Source organism: Nerophis lumbriciformis, linkage group LG09 (assembly GCF_033978685.3).
Source record: "Nerophis lumbriciformis linkage group LG09, RoL_Nlum_v2.1, whole genome shotgun sequence".
In the NCBI taxonomy this organism is placed as follows: Eukaryota; Metazoa; Chordata; class Actinopteri; order Syngnathiformes; family Syngnathidae; genus Nerophis; species Nerophis lumbriciformis.
The window spans coordinates 20842992-20856913 of record NC_084556.2 but is presented as its reverse complement, the minus strand read 5'-3'; the positions used below and the strand labels follow the sequence as shown (position 1 = coordinate 20856913).

At 38.9% G+C, this 13922-nt stretch overlaps 1 protein-coding gene across 3 annotated transcripts; it reads left to right on the top strand.

The window, feature by feature from the left end:
* The first annotated feature begins 2970 nt into the window (after positions 1–2970).
* On the top strand, positions 2971–12662 carry LOC133607123 (serine/threonine-protein kinase 36-like). 3 transcript variants are annotated; one of them, XM_061961585.1, is made up of 19 exons: positions 2971–3126; positions 3202–3342; positions 3424–3501; positions 3574–3704; positions 4388–4637; positions 4704–4797; positions 4862–5028; positions 5102–5268; positions 7405–7522; positions 7625–7756; positions 7820–7999; positions 8074–8165; positions 8256–8319; positions 8388–8498; positions 8589–8663; positions 10304–10421; positions 10491–10617; positions 10694–10874; positions 11027–12662. In XM_061961585.1, exons 1-19 carry the CDS (start codon positions 3043–3045, stop codon positions 11960–11962), a joined length of 3246 nt encoding a protein of 1081 aa, XP_061817569.1. In that variant the 5' UTR covers positions 2971–3042; the 3' UTR covers positions 11963–12662. The 3 variants fall into 3 exon arrangements, with proteins under 3 accessions (XP_061817569.1, XP_061817568.1, XP_061817570.1); XM_061961584.1 differs by having other exon boundaries at positions 4859–5028; XM_061961586.1 differs by having other exon boundaries at positions 4859–5028; positions 11055–11135.
* Positions 12663–13922: the final 1260 nt, after the last annotated feature.

The following is a 13922-nucleotide window of genomic DNA, read 5'->3' as shown; positions in this document are numbered from 1 at the left end:
TTAATGGAACTTATAGTTAACTCATTGTTGGCTTGTTAACTTTGACAGCCCTAGTTAAAACATCAATGAAGTATAGAAGTCTTCAACTTGTGGACTTCAAAGAAAACAGCGAAAAATAATGGGAGCCTTTGGTGGTGTTTGTTTTTAGAACATAGTCATTTTGCTAAGTTTAGAGAATGTGCTCTTAACTGCCATCTAGTCTGCTTGAAAGTTCGGTTTTGTGTGGTAATAACGAGTAAAACATAATTTTTTGTGTCCCAGACTATATGCACAAAGCATTTTGTTTTATTTGTATTTTGATTCATTAAAATCCTATGCTTTTTGGGGTTGGGGTTACAAAGAAAGCTAATAATAACACTGATAATACATTCATAGAATAATAAGCATTGAAAAAAATTGCATACTTAGGCTTTGAAAATGCTGCCACAGCATTGGGCATTTTTTAATCCTGGGACTGTTATTGTTTTTTTATGCAGCATTCCTGCGTTAAAGATACATTTGCTAATTCCTTGTTTCTCATATCTCGGTATGGCACAGAACTGCAGATTGCCACATCAAAATATTGTGAAATACGCCCAGATTCTGAATATTAATATCTTAGTAAGGACAGAATATATGTAATAAGCTCTTATAATAAAAGTGTACAAGTGTGACGCTAAACAATAATATCTTAGTAAAGATGGAATATATGTAATAATCAGTGTTGGGACTAACGCGTTACAAAGTAACGCGTTACTGTAACGCCGTTAGATTCGGCGGTAACTAGTAATCTAACGCGTTATTTTTTTATATTCAGTAATTCAGTTACCGTTACTACATGATGCGTTACTGCGTTATTTTACGTAACTTTTTTTGTAGTATTATAAAGTGTGTTTTATCGGAGGGCTGCTGTGTCATCGTTCTGATTCTTCTTGTGTCACAAGCCGGAGAAGAGAGAGAGACGTGCGCTCTGTGTGTGAGTGTGAGTGTGAGTGTGTGGAGGGAGGAGAGGGGGGAGGGGGGCGTGTCTGATCATGGCGGAGCCAGAAGTCGAGTTTGCTAACATGGAGATATTTTCACTACTTTTCTTTTGTCGAGCACAAAGAAAATAACATTTTAGTTAAATGTAAATTGTGCTTTGGATCAAAGATCCCATCTACTGCCAAAACAGCAATTCAAATCTGCTGAAACAAGCTACATAGCAACATGCTTCGACGAAGCTAGTAAAGAGAGACAGAGACTCCAATGACACTTCACCACGTAAGGATTAACTCTGCCTCTGCTCATCTTTCAGAACTGAAGGTACACACACTCTGTCAATCATAAAGAGGGATGCTAGTGGGCCAGGCCAATCTTTCCTTATCTCTAAACTAAAACTGGGGAAATGTGTAGAGTGTTCTGGGCTTCAGACATGATTTTGTGTCAGAATTTCTTGAGGAAAAAATGCCTGGTTAGGCTTTGTGTATGTAGTGTGTGCCTTTCTTGCTTTACAGCTATGCTGTTATTATGCTGTTTGTTACTTATGTATGTTATGTTGCAGCTATTTAAAATAGTTTTGTCAATTTGTTCTGGCCAGAAACAAATTGGCCTTTGTAACATATCTTTGTCTTTGTGTGTTGTATGTCGACCACATTGCTTAGCAGAGTTCAGTGATACAAATGTATGTCAAGTTGATCAACAGATTGTATTATTCTCCAGTGCAATAACAGTACTGAAATAAAGGCTAAAAGGGCATTAATTGGAGCTTTAAAAAAAAAAGAAGAAAAAAAGAAGTAACTAAATAGTTACTTTTCACAGTAACACATTACTTTTTGGTGTAAGTAACTGAGTTAGTAACTGAGTTACTTTTGAAATGAAGTAACTAGTAACTATAACTAGTTACTGTTTTTCAGTAACTAACCCAACACTGGTAATAATACAGCTCTTATATTAAATTGTACAAATGTCTGATGTGTAATGTCATGGTTAGTGAGTTGACTAGAAAAGGTGTGTAATGTCATCAACATGAAAGCTGCAGTGTCAGACTTTTCAATTTAAACTTGAAAATTAGGTGTGGTTGTAATGTACAAGTATGTGTCAATGACTTTTGACTTTTCTTAATTTGATTACATGCTATAGTATAATTTTATTGTTATAATTGTATTGCATGATTTTTGTATCTCTTTAATTTAGGTAGCCAGGGACTGCAGATAGAAATTGGCTATTTAGCTATAATCTGGTGCAGAACATATCTGTCTTTTGAGCTTAATGTTGAGGGCACCACAGACCGTGGATGCTTTTAAAAAAGGCTTAAAAACCCTTCATTTTAAAAAAGCCTTTTTTTAGACATATGCATACTAGTTTAAGCTATTTGGCTGTTCTCGTTTTTATTTTATTTTTATTTTTTATTATCTTTTTATTTTTTATTTTTTTTAATACTCTGTAGCACTTTGATGTTGTTTACTCAATGTAATGTGATTTTTACAAATACAATCTATTATTATTATTATTATTCTGTACATTGTCCCTTCAAATAAAGACTAACCTAAACTTAAAAAAAACTTTAAATCTTTAATGATTTCAAAGCATGGCTCACTTACGACCTCTAGTGGACAGCATATTAATTGACTGAGGTCCGACTGTGGTTGAGAAATGCTTCATGAAAGTGAATTAGCTCATATTACTTAATCTGTATCACTATGTTTCTTGTAGTAGTTGTACTTTTTAGTGCTATAGAACTGCTCTTCAGCATTCTGAGAACTGTTTATTATTTATTCTACAAGAGTAAGGCAAATATTTGAAATAACTCACCCTGGTTATGAAATATGAACACTTACTGTAATCACTGCATGTCTCCCTTCTCTACTGCGTAACGAGGTTGAAGAGTAAACAATTGAAAATAATGAATATCAAAGATATATGTTGCATTGATGATAACTTCCTGTTGCCAGTTTAGCGAATAGGGATAGAGGCCAAAGATAAAAGTCACCTTTGTGATGGCGAAACCTTTGAGTAAATAGTTGCTCTACTTGTCCTTCATACAGTATGTCTTCCTACACAACACATACCTCCTGAAACATTAACATGGATTCCTACCATGTGTTGGCGCCCGTGGGGCAAGGATCATTTGGTCGAGTTCATAAAGGAATGAAGAAGTTTACAGGCCAGGTAGGTTCGTAACTTTTTTTTGAAATGTGACAAACTGTTGTAATGTCCTCTTACCTATGTGCGTTCGTCCATCAGGTGGTGGCTCTGAAGTTCATGCCGAAGATGGGGCGCTCAAATAAAGAGCTGCAAAGTCTAAAGAAGGAAATTGACATCATGACAAACCTTCAACATCCAAACATTGTGAAACTTTTTGACAGCTTTGAAACAGAAACAGAGGTACCTTATCTTCCTTCTACATTCCCCAAACATGTGTTTCCGACACTATACACACACTCTACACACTTCTCTGCTTCCTAGGTGGTTGTTGTGACCGAGTACGCTGAGGGTCAGTTGTTTCAGATCATTGAGGATGATGGCAGTTTACCAGAAAGTCAGGTACAGTATTTGCATGCACACTTCATACCATGCATGATTTCCCATTTTCATCATCTGATTCTTTAATCCAAGGTTCGTGAGATTGCCTGCCAGCTGGTGTCAGCTCTGTATTATTTGCACTCTCGTCGTATTCTTCATCGAGACATGAAACCACAAAATATCCTCTTTGATAAAAATGGAGTGGTCAAACTGTGTGACTTTGGGTAAGTACTTTTATTATCACTATGGCACATGTATAGCCTCCTAAGAAACCAGTTTCTTCTGCATTGGACGTTTTTGTTTTGCATAAAAGGGCGATTTTTTCCCCCCGAAACATGTAACCCAGACAAAATAAATAGATCATGCAGTACCTTTTATTTCTTAAATGAGGGCAGGGGACTGTGAGAAGCATGCAAGGGGGACTTTCAGAATTAGGAGCTAGGCTTTAGAAGGCCCTAAACAAGATTTTGATTGTGGCCCCATTTCAGTCTGTCTTATTAGTCTTATTACACTGCAGCCTATTTTTGGGGTATTGTAGGATTTTTATACTCTCTAATATTTAATTTATAGTGAATTGCGGAAAATTCATTTACCAGAGCCAGGCCCAGAACCAATTAACAGCGATAAACGAGGGTTTACTTTACTACGTAAGGGTGTGCCGATAACATTTTCACTTTCGATAGATACTAATATTGGATGCATGAACGTGGGCCATTACTAATAGTAACCCCATACTATACCAGTAGGAATCATCGTACGCACTTGTATTGTTTTGTGGTGTGGAATAATAGAAAAGGTTTGATTAAGTGAAATTAGTCAGAGAACAATGTAGGTATGAAAAACACTAAGAGGAAGTACCAGAAAAAGGAGCACCACTAATACAACCCAACATAATGTTCTTTTCTAGGTTTGCAAGGGCAATGAGTGTGTCCACCATGGTTCTGACTTCTATCAAGGGAACACCACTATACATGTCCCCTGAATTAGTGGCAGAGATGCCTTACGACCACACTGCAGATCTCTGGGCACTAGGCTGCATTCTCTATGAAATCCACACAGGGACGCCTCCATTTTGTGCCGATTCCATCTTCCACTTGGGGCAGCTTATTGTGAGACGCCCAATCATGTGGCCAGACAAGATGAGCAGCTCATGCATGGTACGGACGATGCGGCCATAATGTCAACTCACAGTGTATTTTTGAGTTATTGCAATCCTTTGCTAGAGTTTCCTGAAAGGTTTGTTGACCAAGGACCCTCAGAAGCGACTGTCATGGCCGGACCTCCTGCATCATCCTTTTGTTGCTGATGGTGTTCAAGGTGATTGCATGGAATGTTTCAGCACTTTTGCGTGATGCTTACTAACAAGGTGGTGTGTTAGCAGTGATGCCAGACACGAGTGACATTTCCAGTCCTCTGACAGTCACGCTCGACCCCGAGATGCTGGCACTGAAACTGAAACAAATGGCAGAAAAGACACCGACAGATTCAGGAGAGCGCAGAATATTTAGAAAGATCAGAGAGCAACGAAACAAAAGCAAAATGAAGAAAGTAAGTCCAACGTTGAATTGTCATCAACTACAAAAATAGAATCATAATCAATTTAGTCTGTCTACTCTTACAGGAAAAGAATGAAAGGTTATCTGAACGTATCCGTGGAGAGGAAGTAGTGCTTATTAAAGATACGTCCTTTCCTATAGATTTTTTCTCTGCATATTCACCTTTGACATCAGCTCCTTTAAGCTGTGAGCCAATGAACCACACAGTAGTTACATCAAGTCACCAAGAGAGGTACGTCTACAATAATCTACATCATGGTCATGAATCCCATAGTAAGTTTGGGCCCTTAATGATTTGTTTTTCCAGAGTGAAACATCTTTAATGACTTTTAAAAGCAAGAAATGGGAGCACACATTTATTTTATTTATGTGCACACAGGAAGTACAATGCATAAATGCATGTTCAAATTTAGTGTAAAATACATATTTTTATTTTGCAAACTGTCCTGCACATGGATCTGATTGCCTTTTTTAATATATACAATTTAAAAAATTCAGTCAAACTAACTTGAACATTGAAAACATTTATTTTGTTTTTTGTCTACGGCTTCCCAAAATTAGATTTTTACGATGAAATACTGTAAAATAATTTAAATCCTTTACAAATGTAATCTTTAAAATCTTAAAATCAGACTTGCTAAATAAATTATTTTTATTTTGTGGCGGCTATCAGCAAGTAGCCGCCATAGAAAGTTGGCCGCTAACAAAGGTTTGAATTTATTTCCTGAGTCTGTGCCAAAAACTCACACTGTTATTTTCTGTCCTGTCGCTATACGAACCTTGTATTTTTTTTGTTTTTGCCTAAGATGGACCAGTACACATTTTGACTCGTTCAATATGTTCATTATCAGGTTTATATTATTAAAAATTTTGCAATTGAGAAAATTTTGCAATTGAAAAAGTGTACAACAACAAAATGCCAGAGCATCAGTGGAATAACCCAAACAACTTTAAATAGGTATTGTTGAAGGCTCTAGAATGTCTTTAAACCAGTTGACCCTTAGACCAGTTGACAAAGTTTATTAACTTGTTAGTGATAATGATAGAATTCAGCTTGTAATTTTTTCTATAGATGCATTCAATAATATGTTTGACAGCTCAACAGAATTTTGCTTGAAAATGTTCATAAATTTAGGGATTTCAGCCAATTTTGCCATTAAATGACAATGAACAATCATGTTTAGGATAAGTACGCCAAAGTTATGTTAGGCCAATGAATCTCATGTCCTAGGATCTAATATGTTTTCGTCAGCGGAAGAACACTACTAAATGAGATTGTTGCTCAAAAAGGAATTGCAAGTGAACACTGACAAAATGTTGTCAGAGAGCTAGTTTCTATACAGTTAATAAGGGTGTCCCAATTTGATTTGATTGATATCAGATATCTGCAAAAATATAGGCAAAAAAGCAAGTATCAGATTATACATATGCAGCGTGTTTTCATGTGTATATCTGGGCAGCCAGTTAACATCTAAATGTCCTAATAAGAACACATAAGGCTAGTCTTTTTTGTATTTTAGTCAAGTCATTTACAAAAGTATCAACACTAGCAGCTACACGAGCAGCTAAGCACACAATAGCACACAAGCTCGACATACATAATAAGTGTCCTTAATTGAAAAATATTGCAGTCCAAAATACAGCATGTGTCAATATAAACAAGTATTGAATAATTATAGTTGTATATTACTTACTCATACACAGTCTTCAAGGCAGAAGTGGATTAGAAAGTATCCAGTAACAAACGCGTCCGCATCATTCAATTTACGGTCATGGGCTTAATTTAATTAATTTTAGCCTTTGGATGTAGCCCAAAAAAATGTACTATTCAACTTCAACTTAAAGATAAGTTCTAGACAGTTGATAAATAAGTCAGTATGTTTCATACCTATCATTGTTCTCCGTTTGACTAGATTCACTTGATCAAACCTCTTCTCACGTTCCACACTACAACATAAAAGTATCTGTGATTCATGCTGATATTGTATTGGATCAATATCGGTATCGGCCAATACTTAAGGCGTCGTATCGGAAGTAAAAAAAGAAACATGTATTGTGACACCCATCGTAAATAATACTTGGTGTTGCAATAAAATCCTCAGAAGATGAATTATAATCACATGTCCTTAGCGACTGAGACTGTGCAAAATATTAGAGTTGTATTGTTGTTCTTTATTTGATCCTACTATATGTCCTTTTATTTTCTTGCAAAAATGTATAAATAAAAACATCATCCAATAACCGATCCGGATGTTGCATTAAATTGGGCCATGGTCATATTAGTGGTCATTTTTGTAGTTCTGTCTTAAAACTGAAGTATTTGTACCTATATGTGCCTGTATGATAACTATGTTCACTAACCCTGCAGAGGTGTGATCAGCCAGGATTATGAACGAGAGTTTCCTTCAGTGGAGGTTGGGCCACGACTTCAGCGAAGGAGAAGCAAAAAGGACACTGAAGTCAGCGAGAATACACTGACCTCCATAGTAAGCATGTTAAAGTTTGTCATTGAACCTGCACTTTGCATTAGTAAGGAAGTAATCTGAACAGAAAAATGTGCCTAATCAGATTTTTTCCCACTCTTTCAGACGGTTGACAGTGAGGTTTTCTTGGAGACGCTTGTTCAAGAATCAGATCCGAGCGGAAAACAAAAAGAAGCGTTAAACTACAGCAGCATTGTAGCTGAATTAAAATACAGCATCATGGCGTTTAAGCAGCAGGTACAGTTTTTAATGGTACATCTACTTGAATAATCATGCCATTATCTCTTCTTGTTTGGTCAGCTGAGTGAAGGTGAGCAAAAAAACGTATGGTACATTCGCCATCCGCTGAAGGTCCTGCAGAACCTGATTCTGACCACTGACTTTAACGACAAGAGGAACCACCTTCACCGTGAACTTGGACTGCCTCATCTCCTCTTTGATTTAATTCAAGACTCTGTGGGAAACTCCCGTTTCATTCAGGTTGGAACTCAAACACATGCTGCTAATTTGTACGTCTGAATTCTGCAATCAATTTGCACCATTATAATGAGCAGCAAGCGTGGAGTCTGCAAGCACTTGGGGAAATGATTGTTGTTCTACTGATCTACTGGCAGAAGAACCATGACTGGTTGAAAGGAGAAAAGAGGTTGGACTATTCATTAAATATTCAGTCTTGTATAATAAATATAGATAGATATGACTTGTACTCCATCATGTGTCTGTGCTCTGCTCGTAGACCTGAAGAGTTCATCAAGCCCTTCTTAACGATCCTTAATCAAGCAGACCTCAATCCTTTAGCGGTAAGTACAAATACATAGAATTAGTTTGCTATTGGACACATTTGACTGTGTTGTTTCTTCTCCTTTAGCCTCTGGCTGGCTGCGTTTTATCTCTCTTTACTCGACACAAGGTTGTTGTCAACATTGATGTGGACAGGCTCAGCTTCTTGCTGAAAGAACTTGTCTGTGGCTCTCATCAGGTACACAATCGGTTTTGATGTGATTATCGTCCATCTCATTTAAGTTTATTATTTGTTGTATTTGTCTTATGTCGACTCTTGGCGTGACAGCTCCTGCTTTCTCTCCCGCCTGGATGGGGACTCTGTGATGGCCTCCTATCTCTACTTCTGCACACACTCTCCAAGGTGAGTCATTATTACTGTTTGTTTAGCACCTTAGACAGGCATTTAAAGCGCAAAGCATGTTGGATTCCACCATAGTTTGCTGCTAAATGACTTGTTCATTATAGGAATCTGCAAGTCAAGTGAAGCAGGGTCAGAAGTCAAATCTGTTGACATTAGTTCAATTAGATGACCAGTTTATCATTAAATGCATTTCTTTGTCAGAACAATAGTGCACTCTGAATAGTGTATCAGTGGATCGGGGATGGGCACCGAACTCTGTACATTTACATACATACAGAAGTCCGTCGGTATCAATGTCGATTCCCATGAAATCAAATGGTGCCATATTTTGACACCTTTTCTTGCGTGTGACGTCACATTCGGTTGCAGACTTGACACCAGCCATAACGTGCAGTCAAGCATTTAGAGCACCCTTAGCCGGACTGCCTCTAGGTAATGTTACAATTTTCCATGCCAACAAAGCAAGACAAAAGCGCTCAAAAGTACAAGCAAGGCTCCACTTTTCAAAATGCGCTAGCTTGATGCTAATACACATTGGATTTGCCAAAGACATGCTAACAATTTGCATTAGTGATTTTACATGACAATTTCAACACCTCCAAATTTGGTCATCCAAACTAAAACTAAGATACACATTGCGTTATAATCAGCTGGTGTATTATAAATACAATACTTGCATTTTAAACACTTTGTAGAGTTCAATAAAAGAAAAGATTGGCACATTCGACTCAATGGCAAAAACTACTTCCTGGCTAAGGCAACACACAGTAGTCTATACACTATTGCCATCTAACGTTTTGAAATGGCAACTGCATGCAAAGTCTACTATATAATACAGTACTTGTAAATGAGACACAGAAGTTTAGGAAAACAAACGGACCACACAGCTCAGTGTTAAATGATCAATTAAAAAAATATCAAGTAACATTTAATAACATATTTGAACACACAAAAGTAGCAATAATTGGCACTGTATTGATTCAAATGGGAAAGTTACTCATCGCTGAAGAGCAGTGGGAGGCTGGGAGCCAATGGGCTAAAAGCCGTGGGCTGTCAACTCATTGTTCAGCCCGGCTCCTAAGACATTACGGAGTAAAAGCTGAGATGGGCTTCAGTGCACTGCGACCGCGAGAGGGACAAGCGGTAGAAAATGAATGGATTGATGGTTTACACACCATACTGTATCTGTTGTTACTTACGCCCTAAAACCTCACTCCCATCTGGGTCACGGCACCATTAAAACAGTGGTCCTCTTTTAGTTTCCAAAACTGTTTTTTTTTTTTGTCGTTTTTTCTTATTCGATACAGATTTGTACAAGTTCTATTTGCTGTTGAAAAATAAATTAAAATAAAACAAAGGTCATCCACTTAGTCCAGCCGTGGACTTGAACCAGCGACCACAAATGAGTTAGGTCCAGGAGCGCTAGCCAATGAGCCGTCAATGCATTATCAAGCGCAACTCCTAAGGCGTCAGCAGTGAGGTTTCCAAAATATACTGTCGCGCAGCCACACTCGCTGGTGTCCGTTATAATAGCTTGCACTCAAAAAGATCTGTTAACTTGGGCTCATATAAAGATAATATATATGGCTGCAAAGGTTTTATAATTTAATTTGCAGCTGGTCCTTCATTTATTGTTACAGCATGGAGACGACTGGGGGTCCTCATGTTTGGATCCATGTACATTTTATTATCTCTGGAAAAGGACTGGCACCTCATTAGCCTGGACGACGCCAGACACGGACTTCTGTTCCACAAACGGTAAAAAATGCACTGTTGTTTATGCACTTTACAAATGAAAATGTAACATTTACTGAGTTCTTCTTTCAGGGTTGTACTTTCTCATGTCTGCCACACTCTTCTTCTTCTGCAAGGATCCATACTCATATATAATTCTGTTTTCTGAGAGCAGATCAACATTTGTATACACTCTCGGCTGGCTGCTGAGCTCTGAATGGTTGGTTTTGATGATGTTGGTTTGTTACATTTACTCTAACACCATTATGTAATATTTTATCTTGTTTTATCTGCAGTCTTCCTTTGTTTGCTGAAGGCAATCCTGTGAAATTCAAGGAGGTTTTGAGTCACAAGAGTTTTATTGAGCTGGGTTGCCAGTTTCTTTGCCTTCCATTTGCTTTGGACCTGAATTCACTCATCAGTTCCAGGATACTGCAGTTATATGACAGCTGTGGAGTTGTTAAAGGGCTCTTGCAGGTTAGGATCCACCACATGCTCTAGTTTGGATTTCCCTGCCAGGCATAGCAACGCAATCCAACATACAACTCTTGCAATTTATCTCATGGACAACATTGTTTCCTGATCAGTTTGAATTTTGATGTGTTTTCCTTTCTTGTATTGTTCGTCAGGTGATTGAAACTCTTCCTCTCTCATCAGTAGAGGTGCCACTCTCACTACTACGCCGCCTGCTGCTGTGCGATCGTCAACGTTGTGTTTCCCGCCTCTGTAAAACTTCCTGTGGCTTTTTCTCCACACCAGCAGTCACTACATCGGGTCAGCAGATGCCGACCAGAACCGCAAGTTCTCTGCTCTCTGATCTGCTGCTGCTGGATGAGCTGGGTGACTCTGCGGTAGAGCTCCTGTCTCTGTTATACCTCATCACGCGTTTCTGCCCTCGTCCCGATCGCTTCAAGCTTCACCTAGAACCCACAGTGCTGCACCGGGCCCTGGCTCACGCTTACGATCCGATCAGGGCTGCCGTATGCAAAGTTTTAGGAAATGTGTTCCCATTCCGGTCTTCCACACTGCCCAATTTACAACCGAACATTTTTAAAAGCATGGTAGACCTTCTTGAAGATGTTAGCGTGCATGTGCGGCGTGCAGCTTGCTTGGCAGTTGGTAAATGGTTGGGTTATATTGCAATGGAGGCTGGGTTCAGCACCAGTACACAAAATGGAAATGTAGGCAACACTAAAAAGCCATTAAAAGTCAAGGACAATGATGCAAACAAAGATTTAAGCAATGAAACAGAGGTTGCCATGGTGACAAGGAATGGATCAGATGATGGCAAGATGAGAAAATGGCTAAAAGAAGCCAGAATGACGGGGGCCAAACTGGCATCACTGACCTCCGACCCTGATGTCCACACTCGTTTCAATGCCTGTGCAGCTCTGAGAAACCTGGTGCATGTTCATGGCGCTGTGCCAGAGCTGATGGAAGAGAATGTGTCTAGATTACTTCACAGAGCTGCAAGCACAGATACCCACAATGCAGTGAGAGACGCTGCAATAAGCACTTTAAGCTTGTGCAGTCAGCAGGATGCCATTCCACAGGTAGTGAATTAAACCAAGCGGTGGTCGTCTTTGGTCACAAAAGCTGCAAGTAAATGGTTCAGTTTACCTTATGTTCTCTGTTAAGATACATCACTTACTATTATTTCTTTCTGGATGATTGCTTACATTTTAAAGTATTTGATGATCCCTCAATGCAAGAAAGAAAATATTCAGGCTTTCCATTTCCATCATGCACACTCGCTGCACAAGTATTGTTTGCTGCATTGTGACATCTGTTTTTATAAAAATCAAAAACTTGGCAATATATTTTGTACCGTACCATATCTTAATTAGCCTACAATTTATAGTGGACAATATAAGCAATATGTCTACACTAACACAATAGAACTTAATTGTAACAGATTATATTTTTGACATAATTGATGGAGAGAGGCACATAGTGACACAATGAATATATGTAATGTATTTTGGTGTATCTATGAAGTAGGCACCTCCAGCTATAGGAGCCAATAGTGTGTCTATATTTTAAACAATATAAGCAATTAGTCTACACCAGGGGTGTACAAACGTTTTATAGCAAGGGCCGCATTTGGTAAAATAGGATGCGGAGGCCACATTTATGTATTTGTACATTATAGTTGCTAAAAGCAAAATGTACATAACCCAAAAGCAGTAAAGTTGGCATGTTGTGTAAATTGTAAATAAAAACAGAATACAATAATTTGCAAATCCTTTTCAACCTATATTCAATTGAATAATGATAAATGATAAATGGGTTGTACTTGTATAGCGCTTTTCTACCTTCAAGGTACTCAAAGCGCTTTGACACTACTTCCACATTTACCCATTCACACACACATTCACACACTGATGGAGGGAGCTGCCATGCAAGGCGCTAACCAGCACCCATCAGGAGCAAGGGTGAAGTGTCTTGCTCAGGACACAACGGACATGACGAGGTTGGTACTAGGTGGGGATTGAACCAGGGACCCTCGGGTCGCGCACGGCCACTCTTCCACTGCGCCACGCTGCAAAGACAAGATACTTAACGTTTGAACTGGTAAACTGTTATTTTTTGTAAATATTAGCTCATTTGGAATTTGATGCCTGCAACATGTTTCAAAAAAGCTGGCACAAGTGGCAAAAAAGACTTGAAAAATCCCCACAGGTGAACAGGCTAATTGGGAACAAGTGGGTGCCATGATTGGGTGTAAAAGTAGCTTTCATGAAATGCTCAGTCATTCACAAACAAGGATGGGGCGAGGTTCACCACTTTGTGAACAAATGCGTGAGCAAATTGTCGAACAGTTTAAGAACAACATTTCTCAAGCTATTGCAAGGAATTTAGGGATTTCACCATCTAGGGTCTGTAATACCAAAAGGTTCAGAGAATTTGTACAAATCACTGCACGACAAGTCCGAAAACCAACATTGAATGCCCGTGACCTTTGATCCCTCAGGCGGTACTGCATCAAAAACCGACATCAGTGTGTAAAGGATATCACCACGTGGGCTCAGGAACACTTCAGAAAACCACTGTCAGTAACTACAGTTTGTCGCTACTGTGATGGTATGGGGGTGTATTAGTGCCCAAGGCATGGGTAACTTACACATCTGTGAAGGCACCATTAATGCTGAAAGGTACATACAGGTTTTGGAGCAACATATGTTGCCATCCAAGGAACATCTTTTTCATGGACGCCCCTGCTTATTTCAGCAAGACAATGCCAACCCACATTCTGCACGTGTTCAGCAAGACAATGCCAACCCACATTCTGCACGTGTTACAACAGCGTGGCTTCGTAGTAAGAGTGTGCGGGTACTAGACTGGCCTGCCTGTAGTTCAGACCTGTCTCCCATTGAAAATGTGTTGGCACATTATGAAGCCTAAAATGCGACAACAGAGACCCCGGTAACAACTTAAGCTGTACATCAAGCAAGAATGAGAGAAAGAATTCCACCTGAAAAGCTTAAAAAATTGGTCTCAGTTCCCAAACGTTTACTGAGTGTT

Coding starts and splice junctions, on each gene's coding strand:
- LOC133607123 (XM_061961584.1), top strand. CDS start 3,043: ATGGATTCCTACCATGTGTTGGCGCCCGTGGGGCAAGGATCATTTGGT. Junction 3,127..3,201: donor TGAAGAAGTTTACAGGCCAG/GTAGGTTCGTAA, acceptor TTCGTCCATCAG/GTGGTGGCTCTGAAGTTCAT. Junction 10,618..10,693: donor TGGCTGCTGAGCTCTGAATG/GTTGGTTTTGAT, acceptor TTTTATCTGCAG/TCTTCCTTTGTTTGCTGAAG.